This window comes from Impatiens glandulifera, chromosome 5 (assembly GCF_907164915.1).
Source record: "Impatiens glandulifera chromosome 5, dImpGla2.1, whole genome shotgun sequence".
In the NCBI taxonomy this organism is placed as follows: Eukaryota; Viridiplantae; Streptophyta; class Magnoliopsida; order Ericales; family Balsaminaceae; genus Impatiens; species Impatiens glandulifera.
This window is the reverse complement of record NC_061866.1, coordinates 46,636,488-46,653,727: the sequence shown is the minus strand read 5'-3', so window position 1 is coordinate 46,653,727 and position 17,240 is coordinate 46,636,488. Positions and strand designations below refer to the sequence as shown.

The 17,240-nt window shown below is 31.1% G+C and overlaps 4 protein-coding genes across 4 annotated transcripts; 3 read left to right on the top strand and 1 right to left on the bottom strand.

The window, feature by feature from the left end:
• Positions 1-101: 101 nt before the first annotated feature.
• On the bottom strand, positions 102-2,327 carry LOC124939798 (pentatricopeptide repeat-containing protein At3g29230-like). The gene is made up of 2 exons (XM_047480245.1): positions 1,612-2,327; positions 102-1,525 (listed from the first exon to the last, which is right to left on the bottom strand). The coding sequence occupies exons 1-2, from the start codon at positions 2,260-2,262 to the stop codon at positions 398-400; spliced, it is 1,779 nt and encodes a 592-aa protein (XP_047336201.1). The 5' UTR covers positions 2,263-2,327; the 3' UTR covers positions 102-397.
• A 6,181-nt stretch (positions 2,328-8,508) lies between these two features.
• LOC124940099 (xyloglucan endotransglucosylase protein 6-like) lies at positions 8,509-9,819 on the top strand. The gene is made up of 4 exons (XM_047480580.1): positions 8,509-8,750; positions 8,832-8,932; positions 9,030-9,223; positions 9,307-9,819. The coding sequence occupies exons 1-4, from the start codon at positions 8,582-8,584 to the stop codon at positions 9,725-9,727; spliced, it is 885 nt and encodes a 294-aa protein (XP_047336536.1). The 5' UTR covers positions 8,509-8,581; the 3' UTR covers positions 9,728-9,819.
• Positions 9,820-11,153: 1,334 nt separating this feature from the next.
• LOC124939518 (putative F-box/FBD/LRR-repeat protein At4g03220) lies at positions 11,154-12,910 on the top strand. Its single transcript, XM_047479985.1, has 3 exons — positions 11,154-12,236; positions 12,320-12,517; positions 12,614-12,910. Exons 1-3 carry the CDS (start codon positions 11,154-11,156, stop codon positions 12,908-12,910), a joined length of 1,578 nt encoding a protein of 525 aa, XP_047335941.1.
• Positions 12,911-14,351: 1,441 nt separating this feature from the next.
• Positions 14,352-14,975, top strand: LOC124939517 (putative F-box/FBD/LRR-repeat protein At4g03220). The gene has a single exon (XM_047479983.1). It carries the CDS (start codon positions 14,352-14,354, stop codon positions 14,973-14,975), a length of 624 nt encoding a protein of 207 aa, XP_047335939.1.
• Positions 14,976-17,240: the final 2,265 nt, after the last annotated feature.

The following is a 17,240-nucleotide window of genomic DNA, read 5'->3' as shown; positions in this document are numbered from 1 at the left end:
TTAAGATTCAAATCAATTTGGATACCCTAAATTATATGCCCTTTTGAAGGGTAAAAATTTGCACACTAAAAAGATAAGTAAATATAAATATATATCTAAACTTATTATTAATCTTGATATATATACCTTACATTGATAAGAATTAATCAATTCAAAGCATATAAATCAACAAGCTGAAAATGTTATCTACTAATGAATGTTACCAACAAAATTGATTGTTCTCCTATCTGCTGGATTATGTTGTTTCTTGATAAATACTTTCGACTTTGGGTGAGAGCAGAAACTCGAACCCTCCTCTCAACCGCTCTAAACCCCTTTCGACTCCCTCTCAGCAGCAGTAGCAGCGCCATTGCTAATAGGATTTCAATCTTCATTAGCGTATCCATATCTTCTCTACTCAGACATTCATTAATTGAACATGTTCGTCTATTGGTAAACTCGAAAAGGATACTAGCATTTCTTCTAACCGTTGATGATTTCGAGTACCAACCATTTTCCCACTAACAAACTCCGCCACATCCCCATCTATCTCAATTACACTCCTTCCTGCTTCTTTCTTCTTATTACCGTTCCTTTCTCCCATAATTCTCCGCATCTTCATCCCACATTCCCAGTTTCCAGCCTCTGCGTAGATATTCGACATAAGAATGTAAGCTCCACAATCATCAGCTCCCATCTCAACAAGCATCTTAATTACACGTTCCGCCATTGCCACATTTTTATGAACTCTACATGCCAGTAAAAAAGATCCCCAAATAGCTGCATTCGGTTTCATGTTCTTGGGCATGGACTCTATAACAGCTTCAGCTTCACTCAGTTGTCCAGCTCTAACTAATAAATCAATCAAACAACCATAATGTTCAAGCTTTGGTTCCACCTTTTGAATTCTCATCAGATCAAAAACAGCAAGACCTTCCTTAACAAAACCTGCAAGGCCACAGGCGTTAAGTATACTGAGGAAAATCAGATCATCCATTGAAGTCCCTTCTCGAAGGATTCTAGCGAGACACTCAAGGGTAGATTTCCCAAAACCATTCATGCCAAGACCAGTAATCATCACATTCCATGTAAGAACGCTTCTTCTGGACATGGCTTTGAAGACTAGACAAGCCTCATAGATGCTTCCACACTTCATGTACATATCAATCAATGCGGTTTGAACAACCATGTCTGAAATTGACTTGCTATCGATATACTTGTGTATCCATCTGCCATTATCAAGTGCGCCTAATTGTGCACTAGAGGATAAAACACCCATTACTGACATACTGTCTGGTTTGATCCCCTGCCTAAGCATATCCCTAAAGAGGACCAGAGATTCTTTAGGACAACCATGTTGAGCATAGCCATCAATCATGATGCTCCAAGAGATCACATTTTTCTCCTCCATTTTGTCAAATGATTGTCTAGCTGAGGATATATCTCCAATTTTTGAATATGATGCAATCATTGAGTTCCAAGCTACTTGATCTCTCTCGGGCATGCAGTCAAATAGTAAACGCGCACGAGCCACATCGCCTAATTTCTGAAATGAATGTTTACAGGCGTGTTAGATAGCATAATAAGAATGTGTAAGCTAATCGGAGTTTATTTTTCCTAATTTGACCACACCTTACCATACCCATCAATCATAATGGACCAAGAAAACACATCTCTCTTGGGCATTTCATCGAACAGCTTCTGTGCATCATTCATGTCTCCACAACCCACGTACCCATTTAGCATCAAGTTCCAAGAAGCAGAGTCTCTACCTAAGAATCCACCAAACAGCAACTCAGCAGAACCCTTTTCTTTACATTTCCAGTACATCCCAATCAAACCATTCCTCACAAACACATTGCTGCAAAACCCTGTCTTTGCAACTTCTCCATGAATAACCATTCCTTCCAATAACCCACCAATAATCCCACAAGCCTTGAGCACAAATGAATAAGTATACGCATCTGTCGTGATCCCATTATTTCGCATTTGGGTGAAGAAATCTAAAGCCTTTCTTGGGTTTGAGGTTGAAATATGGCCGTTCATAATTGTGTTCCAAGAAAAAGTATTGGGTTCATGAATTTGAGAAAATACAAGTTCTGCACATGTCATTGTGGTTATGTTGGAAGCAAGCAAAAAGAGTAAGCGACCTGCGATGAAGGGGTCACCAATAAGGTTCGTTGTGATTAGCTGGGCGTGTATTTTTCGAATTTGCGATCTTGTTTTGGCTGTCTTGAGGAGAATCGTGAGTTGGTTCTTCATGGAATAGACAGAAGAAGCCATGGCAGTGCTTGTAGAAGATTCCGGAAGGTTAACGGTTCGGTGGTTTAGAAAGAGAACGAAAATTAACATGTTTAAAACAAGCCATCAAGAACATATTAAGCCTTAAAAGCGAGACCTTTAGATTAGCGATCAAATGGTTTCTTATATAATTGGTAATAGAACAAATATGTTAGATGTTAAGGTAATTGACTAAAACAAGTAAAAACACAAGTAAAAAATCAATTACATTGAAAGACAAAGGCAAGATGAAAGTCTAATGAACAATCAAATTATTATTATTTTCACCCAAATTAATTCTTGGGGAGGTCTATTATGACCAATGTTGTCAAAGTCACTCGTAAACTCGTCAGTATGCGATTCAACTCAAGAAAATTGAGTTAGGAGTAGTAAAAATCGCAATAAGTTAAAATTGGCGTTAACTTGCGAATTGGTTCAGTTAACTCATTTAAATAGTTGAAAACTGAAGAATCTTAATGTTATTTTATACTCAACTTTTCGTAATCATTTATCATTTTTGTTTGAAAACAATACTTGTTTAGGTTGAAAGTTATATGTTTTTCCTTCATTTTTATTAGTCTTTATATTTTTTTTTATTTTTTTTTGTGTTCATTCGTAAAGCCTAGTTCTAATTTTTTTTTTTTATACCAATTTCGTTATGATGAGTTTGCTATTGATTGAAGTTTGTTGGACTAAAGTCATCAGAAAATCACACTAAGGTGTTCGGTTATTGATTTTAAAAAAATCAAATAATATGAATAATTTTGAGGAGTTAATGATTATTATTGGTAAAAAGACTTAAAAGATATATTGATATATATAAATAAAATATAAAATAATAATTTAAATTATAGAGTATTTTAGTTAATGATTTAAATGATGTGATTGATAAAAAATGAGTGAGGTGATATTTGATTTTGTAAGAATTCTTTTAAAAACTCATAACTAATGAGGTCTAACAGTCTAAAATAACAAATAAAAAAATAAAATAAAAAAATAATAAAAAATTAGACATATAGAGAAAGAGTCACTTTTAGGCACAATAAAAAAATACATGTCAATTGAATCATAAGTTCATAACCCTATAATATAATGAGATTAAGAAGTGGAATTAATACAATGAATTCAAAATCATTAAATATTTTACCTATCTTTTAATATATTTTCAATAACTCTACAATCACAGCCTCAATCAGGGCCTGAGCTTGAGTTTGGACACACATCCCTAGAACATCTAGAGTTTTTAAATTAAAATGTCTACTTTTTTTATTTATTTATTAAAAACTTAATGTATTTTTTATATAAATTACCAATATGAAATTATTATTTATCTAAGTTTGATTTTTATCTACATTTAATTTTAGTGTTTTTTAGTGAGATTGAAATATATAATATTTTAGGTAATATTTTTTTTTATCATTTAAACTATCTTATTGGGTTGCATTAAAACAAATTATAAATATTGCACTTAAAAAAACTTATGAATTACCATGAGAAGAGGTAAATAGAAAAACTTAAACTTGGGTTACTTGATATCCTAATTAAAGTATCCCTATGGAAGAATTTTGTTTTCAAAGATCATTTAATCCTTTCAAAAGAGATGATAGTACCGTTAAATGAAAGACTGAAATGGATGCCATCTTTTCTCAATCTTATCCTCGTATAAATCAACCCAAGCATCCTTAATAGATCCCACAAATATAAAGTTCATTAGTTTAATATCTCACACTGAAAGTAGCATCCATGGATATTCAGTCCTCGGACATTGTAGCTAGCTAGTGTAGTTTAGTTTGTTGTCAGCTTGTGTCTTAAAGTGTGGGTTAAGTCCCCCAACCAATGCAACCCTCATGTTTAGTTACCAATGCATATTTGAATTTGGAACCCTAAATTGTAAGTGGGTGATCAGAGCCGGCCCCGAGTTTTGGGGTGCCCCAGTTGTCCCCGTTAGAAAAAAGTTCGATATTTTTTGTTGCCCTAGACTTACCCGTTAGAAAATGGTTTTTAGTGAGGTTTGAACCCATAACCAAATAAAAATTCTAAGTTTTTATATAAAACCACTAGACTACAATATCTTATATTCAAAATTACAATATATTTAATTAAAACCTTACTATTTTTAATAGCCCGGGAGCTTGTCAGGCTTACCCTGGACCGGCCCTATGGATGATATAAGCCTATACATCCATTTAAGGGTAAGTTTTCAACTTACATGACTTGTTCGCTAGAGGGGAGAGGTATAAAAAAAAATTCATTTGAATGTAAAATTTATTTGATTATAAATTTTTGTGTTATAAGTTTATTACGCAAACGTTATACACTCGAAATAAACGCTGAATCAACGCGCCCTAAGTCGACCATAGGTAAGACAAACTATACAGCGAAGGCCCTTGAAAATTAAAATAAATATCTTACCAAAACTTAAACCTAAGATATAATAGATACTATTCTAACATTCAACCAACTATAGTACTATACTAAATTAATTAGGTTAAATATGATATAAAATTATTAATATTTTTAATATAACAAAAAAAAAGAATAACAATTTTTTTTTGCATAGCCAGGTCAGCATACAAACGCCTCAACATATCCATAAAAGTCTCCAATGAAATCTAACTGGTATATATATATGAAATTCCCAGCAATAAGGATCAAACATATTTTAGATGATAAGTTAAGTCTAATATTTAATTTACTATTTATTACATTTAATAATCTAACTATATTATTGAATGAACATAATCGACAAAACTGATCTTATAATCAATCAAGTCAACTTTCAACCGCCGCCACACGATGTATATGATTGAATATTTCCGAAAACTAATTTCAACTATTTGTATAAATTTTAGAATGAAAAATAAATACTTAACCAAACCACTTATAAAAATGCTATACTAAAAGTAAAAAACAATGCAATGGGATGATCGTGATGCACTTTTTATATTTGAAAGATTAATTATTTGTTAGCAGTACAAGAGTAAATAATGTCATGAATGCAAATATTGAAAGCCATGAATGCCAAAACTGAAAACTGAAATAGAAAGGATGGGTCATGGCTCAGTGGGCAGTGGCAGTGTAAATTTCTGATAAGCCATAATGCGTGCACTCAACTGCTTGTACCCATACTCACCATTTATTAATAAAAAAGATCATTTGAAAATATGTATATTTTTTTGTAAGTCAAACTCATAATTGTCAAAATATCTATAAGCTAGCTAGCTAGTTAATGATAACCATTTTTTATTTGTTTAATTCATTCAACTTTAAGTGATCACATGTATATCACAAATATTTTGACTAAAGAAAAATGTTTCCAAATAGAATATTGACCAAATCAAAAAGAGCAACCCAAAATAAATTAGGTCATCCATGTATTAGAGAAGATTAATTTATGTTGCAACAAAATTAATTTTAAAAAGATGTTGCTAGCTAGTATATGTATATATAGATTAAACTATAGGAATGAATAGTGTATATGAATAAAGCTAATTATGTTGAAATCTATATAGCTAGGCCATTTAATATTTGCACTGAATCTCAAACTGCCATTGCGTCAGTTTTGTTATGGAAATTAAATACAGTTTGGTTTTATTTTGATATGTTAGTTTAATTTTAAGTCTCTTTTGATAGTTTTTTTTTATGAAAATTTAAATTTTATAATATCTATATTTTAAGTCAACTCCCCATAAATACGGTTAAAAACACACATTAAAAAAACATAAGTCACTTCCTATAATTATAACAAAAAATGAATTAATATATAGGGTAAATTAATTATCACATAAAGTTCTCTTTTTGTGTATAAACTAATCTTCAGATCTCTTATTTGATTTGTATTAAAACGAAGTAAATGATTGAAATATGAGTTTAAATGAATCGGTTAATTTTTATCTCTTAGAAATCACTTTTATTCCTTAAATTACCTAAGTTAAAAATTTATTTATTTTATTTCTGAGCAAGTTATATATATAATATTCTTTATAGTTTCTATTGGCGATCTAATTTTAATGGTTTTAACATTACTTGTGTAGCAATATTTACGTTTACTATATGCATATTTTACTGTCTTGTATTTCTTATATAAATATATTAATTATTAATTTGAATTTTGATTATTATATATTGGTTAGTGACTGCAAAAAGGAGATAAAGCAAGTTATATTATTACTTAACTTTACCTTTTCAGTTAAAAAGAGTGTTCTTTTTATCTTTTTATTATTCTCAGTGTCCACTCACATGAATTCCCAATCATGGTCTTATTTAAACATTATAGTAACCTAGATCAAATCTTACTTGAATTAAATATATATACATATAGTATTAATTTAATGACATTACTATTTTAAATTTCTCACTATTCATAATAAAGGCCATCTAACCACATCCTAATTTAACTTTTAATAAATTTATAGCTGCAAATGAATCTTGAGTAATTGTCATATGATTTATTATTTTTTTTAAAGTTCATTAATTAAGTATAAAAGTGTTATAATCTCATTTTAATAAATAAATATACTATAACTGTCGAGATCTAATTAAAATACTTTTTGATTTGAAAAGAGAATGGATAATTTGAAAATTATATTATTGAAAAATTAAAAATAAAATAATTTAGGATTAAATACTATTTTTTTTAAAAATAATTTTGTATGAAAATTATAAAACATGAAAAAATAAATTTTAAAAATAGAGTGGTACAATTAATTAAATAAAATAAATGAACATTAATGATTTTTTTACACTAAAATGAAGAAACATTTTAAAGGCACACATTCCAAGATTATACCAACTCCACTGTTAGTGAGAGGAGAGAGAAAGAGAGAGTACAGTGTTCACCAGCTGGCAATGGAATCAGCAAAAGAACAAAAGAGTGGGGTCCAGTGACAACCTGGACAACTACAGTAACCAGCTGTCGAATTATACGTGGCACTTTCTTATTGGATCACATTTCTTCTTCATTCTTTCCCAATAGCGACATGTCTTAACAGAATATTAGTATAGTCCCAACGGCTATATCATTATCTTTATTCGATTTTCATTCACCACAAAATGGAGCTGATGTGGCATGCCAACTCATCAACAACTGTGACACGTCATCATTTGGTTTATCTTCTTAAGATGTGTGTACTTAAGTGACAAAAAGCAATTATTTCTCACTTTATTAACTTCTAATTAATTAAAAAGAGTTTATTTTATTAAGATATAAATAATGATTGAAATTGAAACCAATAAATACCACTTGTGAGTAGCTAGAGAGGAATAGCAAAATGATGTTTTATTACTATTCAACAAAGTCAATATTGAAAAATATGATGTTCTAAGATTTGAATGTTAGGTGAAGTTTGCTATTTTAAGTAATAATACTGATGTCTTTCAATGATATAAAAGTTCATCAACATAATATTGACATGGCAAATTACAAAAGATTATACAAGTGTTATTTAAATATTTTATATATAATCCATTATTATTATTTTTAAATGATTCTTGCAATTATATTATGAAATGAATAGTTATTTAAGGTCAATGATAAAAACATTACATTTGTGTAAGAAAATTACACAAATAATACAAAATTAATGTGTGTGGAGATTTTTCAAATCGACAATGAGCTCTCCGACTGAATTTGTCAGCTTCCTACATCGAACCTTATATAATGTTAAGATGATAACATTGTGAAAGACCCGCAACGATCGTTTGAAATAGTTGAAGGTTCTATAATATTTCTCCAACTAAATTACTCAAAAATAAATAATAGAGATATAACCTCATATAATATTAGGACAATCATTTTTTTATCAACTAAAATATTTATCTATTTTAAAAAAAACAAACTTTATTTTATGAAATATTAATAATTTTATAAATATTTTCATCCAATTACCCAATTTTGAGTAAACACCAGTAATAATATTAAACAAGGACACACTGAATTAATATAATTGTTCATTAGATTTTCATTATTCTTCCATTTCTTATGTTTGTATTTGAATTATTGCTTTTCATTTTGTATCTGTCTACACTGAGTATATTTCTAAAATAAAATTAGAATAATTATAAAACAATTCAAAATATGTACATTTTATCACTAATAATAAACACAATTTATAAAAAAAAAAAATAAAAAAAAGAAGAGGGAGAAAGAGTTAAAATTTGAACGTTGAGGATTATTTAATTTATTATTTTTTTGGGAATGCTGGAGATTGGCCTATAAAATGACGCCCACCATTGAAGCCCATTGACAGAATCATCTTCTTCTTCCTCAAGAAGAGAGAATTAAAATATCTCTGTAGAGTAAAAGCTTCACTTACTCAAATCAATGGCTTATTCTCCTTCTTCTATAATCATCTCCATGTTCATTATTACAAGCTTAATGATGGGCTCCGCATTCTCTACTAAGTTTAACGATCTCTTTCAACCATCTTGGTCCCTTGACCATTTCGTCTATGAAGGAGAAACTCTAAAAATGAAGCTTGATAACTATTCTGGTAAACTAACACAGATCAATCAATAACTCTGTTTTTTGTTCATCTGGGTTTATAGGCTTACAATCTTGTATATACATACAGGCGCTGGATTTTCATCAAAAAACAAGTATATGTTCGGTAAGGTAACCGTTGAAATCAAACTTGTAGAAGGTGACTCTGCCGGAACTGTCACTGCTTTCTACGTAAGTAATTGATAGATCGATCGATCGATCATGATTCATGATTCAAAACATGATGTGTGGTTTAACTTTAATTAAAGTTTTGGGTGTTTGATTTCAGATGTCCTCAGATGGTCCGAGTCACAACGAGTTCGATTTCGAGTTCTTGGGAAACAGCACAGGAGAACCTTACCTGGTTCAAACCAATGTATATGTAAATGGGGTTGGTAACAGAGAGCAAAGGTTAAACCTTTGGTTTGACCCCACAAAAGATTTTCACTCTTACTCCATTTTCTGGAACCAGCGTCAAGTTATGTAAGTATATAATGAATTGGGTTGGATTGGATTGGATTGGGAAAGCTAATTCTAAACTGGGTTCTTTTCTGATTCTGAAACAGATTTTTGGTTGATGAAACACCGGTGAGGGTACATACAAATCTTGAACATAGGGGAATACCATTTCCAAAGGATCAACCAATGGGGGTTTACAGTTCAATTTGGAACGCAGATGATTGGGCAACTCAGGGTGGGCGTGTCAAAACAGACTGGACCCATGCCCCTTTTATAGCATCTTACAGAGGATTTGCTATCGATGGTTGTGAGTGTCCAACCAGTGTGGTGGCGGCTGAGAGCCAACGGCGGTGTTCTAGCAGCAATGAAAGACGGTTTTGGTGGGATCAGCCAACAATGGCGGAGCTAAATCTACATCAGAATCATCAGCTTTTGTGGGTACGGGCAAATCATATGGTTTATGATTATTGTGTTGATACTAACCGTTTTCCAACTATGCCGGCGGAATGTGAACACCACCGACATTGATGTTTGTTTTTAATAATAGGACATGAACTCCATGTTTTGTTTAATATATGATATGATGCTACTAATTCTATTAATATCTTACTTACTTTTCCTATCCACACCCGCTAAATTGATTTCATAATTTTCAATTTGCATCAAATATTAATTAATTTATAATTATTGTAACACAATTGTTCAAGAAAAAATTTGTAATTCAAATTAAAAAATCCTTGTCCTATTAAGTAATAATATATTAAATTCATGCAAGACAAACATAGTTGATTAAAATGATTCATGAATAGAATGGTATGGAATGTTAAAAATAAAAAAATATATTTTTTTTTTCATAAAAATAAAATAAAAAATACATTAATTATGCCCTGTTTGTTTTGACCGCTTTTAGCTGTAACTATGTTTGGGCTGATTTTTTTTTTTTAATTTTAATTTATTATAATGAAATAATATTTTAAAATATTTTTTAATTAGATATATATATTAATAAATTAAATAACATTTATTCGTTTAAATTATACTTAAGAGATTTAAAAAAATCTTTATTAAAGCATTATAAAAAAATGCTCTCACTCAAGAATTTTTTTTTTTCTTCATTAAACTTATTGCCTTTAAAAAAAATTCTGTCTTTTTTTCTTTAACCTTTTTTTATATTTTTTTAAAATGAGGATCATAATGATCATTTCATTGATTTGACGATAAACTTTCAACCAAATAGATTATAAATTATCATTAATAATGTAAATCACCAAATACCCAATATAGTTTCTATATAAAAAAAATCTTATTATTTTCACATTTTTATACACTTTTCCGCTAACAAATTGAAAAAAATTTGCACGTCACATTTTTTAATATAAAAGTGGATTGGATTATTTTGTCAGATTAGCAAAAAAATAAAAAAATAAATAAATATATCTAAATATTATTAATATTATAAATACCAAACACTATATAATTAGGTAACAGTACTTTTTTAAAATAATATATATTCATAATAAAAATCTCTATTAATTAATAAAAATATGAATAACTGTTTTTTTTTTAATTCTCCATAATTTAGTTTTTAAATATTAAATAATATTTACAAAATATTCCCCCAACATATTTAAAATAAAAAAAATATAGTTGGAGAAAATATCATATAATTGCTTCTATATTTTTTATTTACTTTTGACCCGGATTAAATGATCCTTTAAATCAGAATGACTTTTCTTAATCTATTTTAATTGTAACTAGATGTTACTTTTCAATTTCAAAACTAGTTTTTTTTTTTCAAGTTTCAATGGTTAAATGTTCCATATTAATAGTATTTGAAAGCTTATATTTTGCATATTAGTTAGAAATCATGATTGAATATTTCAACCAAAACCCTAACTAAAGTAATAAACCTTCTTCTTCTTCATTCAGTCCTTCACTCTGTTCTTCAATGAAAATGGAAACAAGATCCGCAAAGAGAAGGAAACTAATGCTGTTGCAGGTGAATTCTAACGAAGAAGAATATGAAGATGAAGAAGAAGAAGAACCCAAAGTGGATCGAATCAGCGACCTTCCAGATCACATCCTTCACTGCATTCTTAAATTACTACCAATCAAATCCGCAGCCCAAACCGCAATCCTATCATCCAGATGGAAGAACGTATTTTCAAACATACCCGATCTTGATTTCAGAACCCTTTTAACTTCATCCAAATGCATGTGTAAAACCCATCAATATTCGATCAAATTAATCATCACAGACCTCAAATTCATCAAACAAGTTCTTAATCTCCGTCAAAAGAACTCATCCATCAGAACCCTCAAGTTATCCGGTAGTATAACCTTCACAGATCTTCATAACTTATTCAAATACGTCACAAGACACGACATTCAAGAGCTAGACTTGGATTTGAAAATCAAAGATCATTTCAATTTCCCCAGGAGTATTATCAATTGTGATTCTCTTAAGATTTTAAGGTTAAGATCAAGTTTTTATGGGTTCAGGATTTCACCTTCGTCAGTGATTCGTTGCGGCAGATTCAAATCGCTTCATACCTTGTCACTTTCTATGATCTTGTTCCATGTTGAACCCACATCGCCTGATCTATTCACTGATTTGACTTTTCCATGTTTGAAGAATCTGTTATTGGATTGCTGTTACTGTCTTAAGGAACTCAATATTAGATGTCGTGGGCTGGAGAATTTGTTCATAATGAATTGTAATCAGCTTAATAAGTTGGATATTGTTGGATTGAAGTTGGAGAGATTGAATGTTGATTGTTGTTTTAATAAGTCTAGTATGAACAACAAGGTTATAATTAATGCTCCGATCATTAAGCATGTGGAATTGATTTATAATGTTATAATTCATACCATTGTTATGGACAAATCCATTCTTTTGGAGAGTACAGTTATTAATTTGTTTCTACTTCAGTTTGACAACAACCTTATAGAGCCGGTAAAAAGACACAATTTGTCTAATATGATCAATGCTTTCTCTCGTACCAAGTCTTTAACGCTCGAATCCGGATCTATCGAGGTATCTTTATTGTTTTATAAGTTATCGTAAATTAGAAAAATATATATACAGTTTCTAAACATTTGTGTGTTTTTGATTTACAGATTCTCTCGAGAAATGATGCGGATAATATTCTAGTAAATAAATTTGAGAGTTTAAAAAAATTGGAAATTGAGACTCAGTATGATCAGTTTAACGGATACAACAACTATCCAGCAATTGCTACACTATTCGAGAACTCTCCCTATGTCGAAACTCTCGTCATCACAACCATGAATATTGAGAAGTTTCAAAGGAGGCCGGTGAGTTTTCGATCTAGTAATGCAATTAATATATATTAATATGAAATTAACCACGACTTAAATAATGACTAACGAGTTGTGTGTTTAATTTTGAAGTTACTAGACTTAAGGGAGTACACGACCCAGGTAGAAGATAAATACTGGGGTGATCGAGTTCCAAAAATGAATTCTTTTTTTAATCATTTGAGGATGTTTAAGTTTGATGGGTTTTTGGAATGCGACAAAGATATTAGTCTTGTAATGTTCTTGATCAAGCACGGAAATGTTCTTGAAGAAGTGATTTTGTGTCTAGGTAAGGGCAAAAAAAGACAATTGGCTAGTAGAGAAAGGATCATGTCTATGATGATGAGTTTCTCTTGGGCATCTTCTAAAGGTAGGATTGTATTTGAATGATACAATATGATTAAAAAATTTATTTTACTTTTGACATCTATTTTTTTTATTGATTAGATTTTCACTTTTCAAAACAAAATTTGTTACACTATTTTGTACATCATTTCAGTTTATTTGCTTTATTAATGCTATATTAAGATTGGAAAGTCATATATCCAATGGAGGAAGTAATGTCAAGGTTATCCCATAGAATCAAATATTTAACTCAATCTTAATGAAGGAATTTCTTTACTGTTTGCATTGACATGATTTTTGGGAAAATATTGAACAAAATAAAATAATTAATAATATGTCAGCTAATAATTTAAAAATGATCCAAATGTCAGCTAAAAATAAACATAGTAAAATTACTAACTTAAGGAAATTCTATTATGAAAATCTTTTGTATTTTTATTTTTATTTTACTTTTTTATTAATGCTTAGACAGATTTGTCAAATTTGTCTTGTATGTTTACATAGATTATATAAGTTAGAAATATTGAAGGTGGACAGTTATTTCTTTCTTATTTTTCAATTTAATTTAAGAAAAAAAACTTATGTTTAAATAGTGTCATGATGATGGTTTTTCTTGTAAGATCATGCTAAATTTCTAAATTCATGAAAAAGAAAAAATTGTTGATATAAGGCCGATACTATTTGTTAGAATTTTCTTCTTCTTTAAATTAGGGAAAGGTTCATAAATTTATTTCATTTTTGAATGAAGTTAAATCATTATTTCGGATATTGTATTGTTTCAAGAAAAAAAATTTAAGAGTATTTAATTAAATAAATTTGAGAGCTTAACAATATTAGAAATTTGCACTAACTTGTATTACGAGTTCACAACTATAACAACTTTTCAACCATGGTTACCCTCTTTAAAAGAATGCAATAGAAAAAAATGTTGAATCAAAACAAGTAAAAGTTATTTTGTAGTTACAATTTGATGGTTATATAACAAACAAATGCTAGAATACAGCCAAAGGATATAAAGTATGCAAGACATGAAATTTAACTTGTCAATTTTTAAATTTTTTTTTTTTGAAACGACATTGTCATTTCATTCAAAAAAAACCCTGAAAAAGAGAAACAAACCTTTACTCTAATTTTTATTTTAAACCAAAAATAACAATCAAATGAATAACTACAAACAAATCATATAATTAAATGAATAACTTGTAAATTCTTAGAGGGTTAGAAATACCAATTAAGAAAAAAAGTATAATCAATAAAATAGTCCAAAAACTATCAACTTAGACTAACAATCATAAATATTATTTTTTTTATTATGTAGAATCATTTTTTATTTTCCTATAATTAGAGAAGAATTTTAATTACTTTGGGCTTTTTCTTTTTTAAAGCCCAATAAAACAATTAATGGGTTAGGTCGTGTACATGCATGCAGCGGCAGCAATAAACCCTTATTTCTCATCTTCATCTTCATCAATCACTTACTAACAAGATGAACCCTAACGAAGAATGTCTCAAAGAGGATGATCTAATCAGTGATCTTCCAGACCATATCATCCACGAAATTCTCCGTTTCTTACCCATCAAATCCGCAGCCCAAACTCTCATCCTTTCACATCGTTGGAAGAACGTTTTTTCTTCCATCCCCTATCTCGATTTCACAACAATCGCCGCTTCTCCGCCTAATTTGTATATTCCACCTCATGTTACGAGGTTACGTATCCCCATGGAACCACCAACCGATGTTAAAGACATCAATTTCCTCAACAAAGTTTTCTCCCTACATGACACCAACTTTGCCATCAAAACCCTAAAGTTGAAATCCTCTGAATTAAGTTCTAGGGCCTTCAACTTGTTAATCCAATACCAAAAAATTAACGATATTGAAGAACTATACGTGAAGGTGAAGAACATACCTTACTTCGATATCCCGTGGAACATCATCAATTGCGGACGTTTAAGGGTTTTAACGTTAAATATAATATTTGATGACTTCCAAGATCTTATTAAACCGTCGGTAATGAAGAGAGAATTCAAATTCCTCCACACTATGTCCCTACATAAGATTGTTGGGATAAAGAGAAAAATAAGGAACGAAGGTTACAAAAGGAAATGAAAATATTCTTATTTTTCTCTTCATCCCAACAAAGTGGTATCAGAGCTTCAAGATCGATCCATGGCGATGCTAGGAGATTCTTGGCCGATACGAGGAGCGCAACTCATTTTCGACGGAGAAGATTATGACTATTGGAGTGTTATGATGAAGACACTCCTAGTCTCACAAGATCTGTGGGATTTGGTGGAGAACGGACACATTGAAGATCAAGATGCCGCAGGATCATCAGATCGTTCATCCGATAAAAAGTTGAAGGAGAACAAAAAGAAAGATGCGAAGGCCTTATTTATTATTCAACAAAGTATTTCTCGTAAGTTTTTTCCGAGAATAATAGGGGTTAATACATCAAAGGAAGCGTGGGATATATTGCAAAAGGAATTTAAAGGGAGCGATAAAATGAAGACAGTGAAGCTCCTGACTCTTAAACGAGAGTTTCAAAATTTAAGGATGAAGGAGAAAGAAACTCTACAAGAGTACTTCTCAAGGGTGATCGAAGTTGTAAATCAAATCAAGTGTCTTGGCGATGACTTGACCGACAAAACGGTTTGTGAGAAGATCTTGATAAGTCTTTCTCCAAAGTATGACAATATGGTGGCCATTATTGAAGAAATGAAAGACCTCTCGTCACTCAGTATTCACGATTTGATGGGTTCTCTTGAGATGCATGAACAACGGATGAAGCGACATACCGAAGCTTCCATCGAAAGTGCCTTTCAATCAAAAGTGAGTGTAAAAGAAGATTCTACTGAAAGCTCGAGTAAACGTCAATATTCTCGTGGCGGTGGAAGTTATGGAAGAGGTCGAGGGCGTGGCCGAGGGGGAGGTAGAAACTTCCATGATAACAAATTTTGTCATCATTGTAAAAGATCGGGTCACGTTGAAGAAGACTGTTATCATAAAGGTAAACCTCAATGTTTTAATTGCAAGAGGTTTGGTCATATGCAAAAGGATTGTCGAGATCAAAGAAGAGAGCAGGCCAATTATACTGAGGAGAAAAGGAATTGTGAAAGTGATGGAAGCACATTTTTTGCATGTCAAGCGGCTATTGGAAAAAATGATAACGAGTGGTATGTTGATAGTGGGTGCAGCAATCACATGACCGGAGATGAGTCAATTTTTTGCAAAATTGACAAGAGTGACACAACTCGGATCACAATGGGTAGTGGTGCTGTGGTGAAATCAAATGGAAGAGGTACGATCGCAGTAGATTCAAAGAAAGGTAAATTGCTAATCCATGATGTGTTGTTTGTTCCGGATTTAGCTCAAAATTTGCTGAGTGTTGGGCAGCTTATGCAAAATAATCATGCATTGTACTTCGATGATGATTATTGTAAAATTTTTGACAAGAAAAATAATAGAGAGTTGATTGCGGTTGTTAAGATGGAGAGGAATCGAAATTTTCCTCTTAATCTTAAACCTGCAAGTTGTGCATCGATGAAGACCGATGTTGAAGATATGTCATGGTTGTGGCATAAACGGCTTGGGCATGTGAACTTTGAGAGCTTGAAATTGCTAAGCAGAAAAACTATGGTGTATGGGTTGCCAAATATTGATGACAAGCATGATGTTTGCGAGGCATGTGCTCTTGGTAAAATCCATCGAGAGACGTTTCCGAAAGAGAAAGCCTGGAGAGCAAAATCATTGTTGGAGCTCGTTCACACTGATATCTGTGGTCCGATGTCCAAAAACTCTCACGGAGGTAACAAATATTTTATCACTTTTATCGACGATTTTACAAGAATGTGTTGGGTCTATTTTTTGAGGCAAAAATCAGAAGCACTTTCTGTTTTCAAGAAGTTTCAAAGAATGGCTGAGAGACAAAGTGGTAAGGTGATTAAAAGATTTAGAAGTGATAGAGGAGGAGAATACAACTCGAAGGAGTTCAAGAAATATTGTGAAGATATTGGTCTTGAAAGACAATTGACGACGAGTTATACGCCAGAACAAAATGGCGTTGCTGAGAGGAAGAATCGAACAATTGTCGAGATGGCGAGAACCATGATGAATGCAAAGGGGTTACCATTGACTTTTTGGGCCGAAGCAACCTATACAGCAGTTTATTTGTTGAATCGTTGTCCGACAAAGGCGGTTGAAAACAAGACACCATTCGAGGCATGGTCCGGGGGTAGAAAGCCGTCAGTCAATCACTTGAAAGTGTTCGGATCCATTTGCTATGCTCATATCCCGATGCAAATGAGAAATAAACTTGAAGATAAAGGTGAAAAATGTATATTCGTTGGCTATAGTACCAAGTCGAAGGGATAT

What these genes read in the sequence shown, in the direction of transcription:
- LOC124939798 (XM_047480245.1), bottom strand. Translation starts at nt 2,262, where the DNA reads ATGGCTTCTTCTGTCTATTCCATGAAGAACCAACTCACGATTCTCCTC. An exon ending in TGATTGATGGGTATGGTAAG is followed by an intron (nt 1,526 to 1,611) that starts GTGTGGTCAAAT and finishes CATTCATTTCAG; the next exon opens with AAATTAGGCGATGTGGCTCG.
- LOC124940099 (XM_047480580.1), top strand. Translation starts at nt 8,582, where the DNA reads ATGGCTTATTCTCCTTCTTCTATAATCATCTCCATGTTCATTATTACA. An exon ending in GAACTGTCACTGCTTTCTAC is followed by an intron (nt 8,933 to 9,029) that starts GTAAGTAATTGA and finishes GTTTGATTTCAG; the next exon opens with ATGTCCTCAGATGGTCCGAG. An exon ending in TGGAACCAGCGTCAAGTTAT is followed by an intron (nt 9,224 to 9,306) that starts GTAAGTATATAA and finishes ATTCTGAAACAG; the next exon opens with ATTTTTGGTTGATGAAACAC.
- LOC124939518 (XM_047479985.1), top strand. Translation starts at nt 11,154, where the DNA reads ATGGAAACAAGATCCGCAAAGAGAAGGAAACTAATGCTGTTGCAGGTG. An exon ending in TCGAATCCGGATCTATCGAG is followed by an intron (nt 12,237 to 12,319) that starts GTATCTTTATTG and finishes TTTGATTTACAG; the next exon opens with ATTCTCTCGAGAAATGATGC. An exon ending in AGAAGTTTCAAAGGAGGCCG is followed by an intron (nt 12,518 to 12,613) that starts GTGAGTTTTCGA and finishes TTAATTTTGAAG; the next exon opens with TTACTAGACTTAAGGGAGTA.
- LOC124939517 (XM_047479983.1), top strand. Translation starts at nt 14,352, where the DNA reads ATGAACCCTAACGAAGAATGTCTCAAAGAGGATGATCTAATCAGTGAT.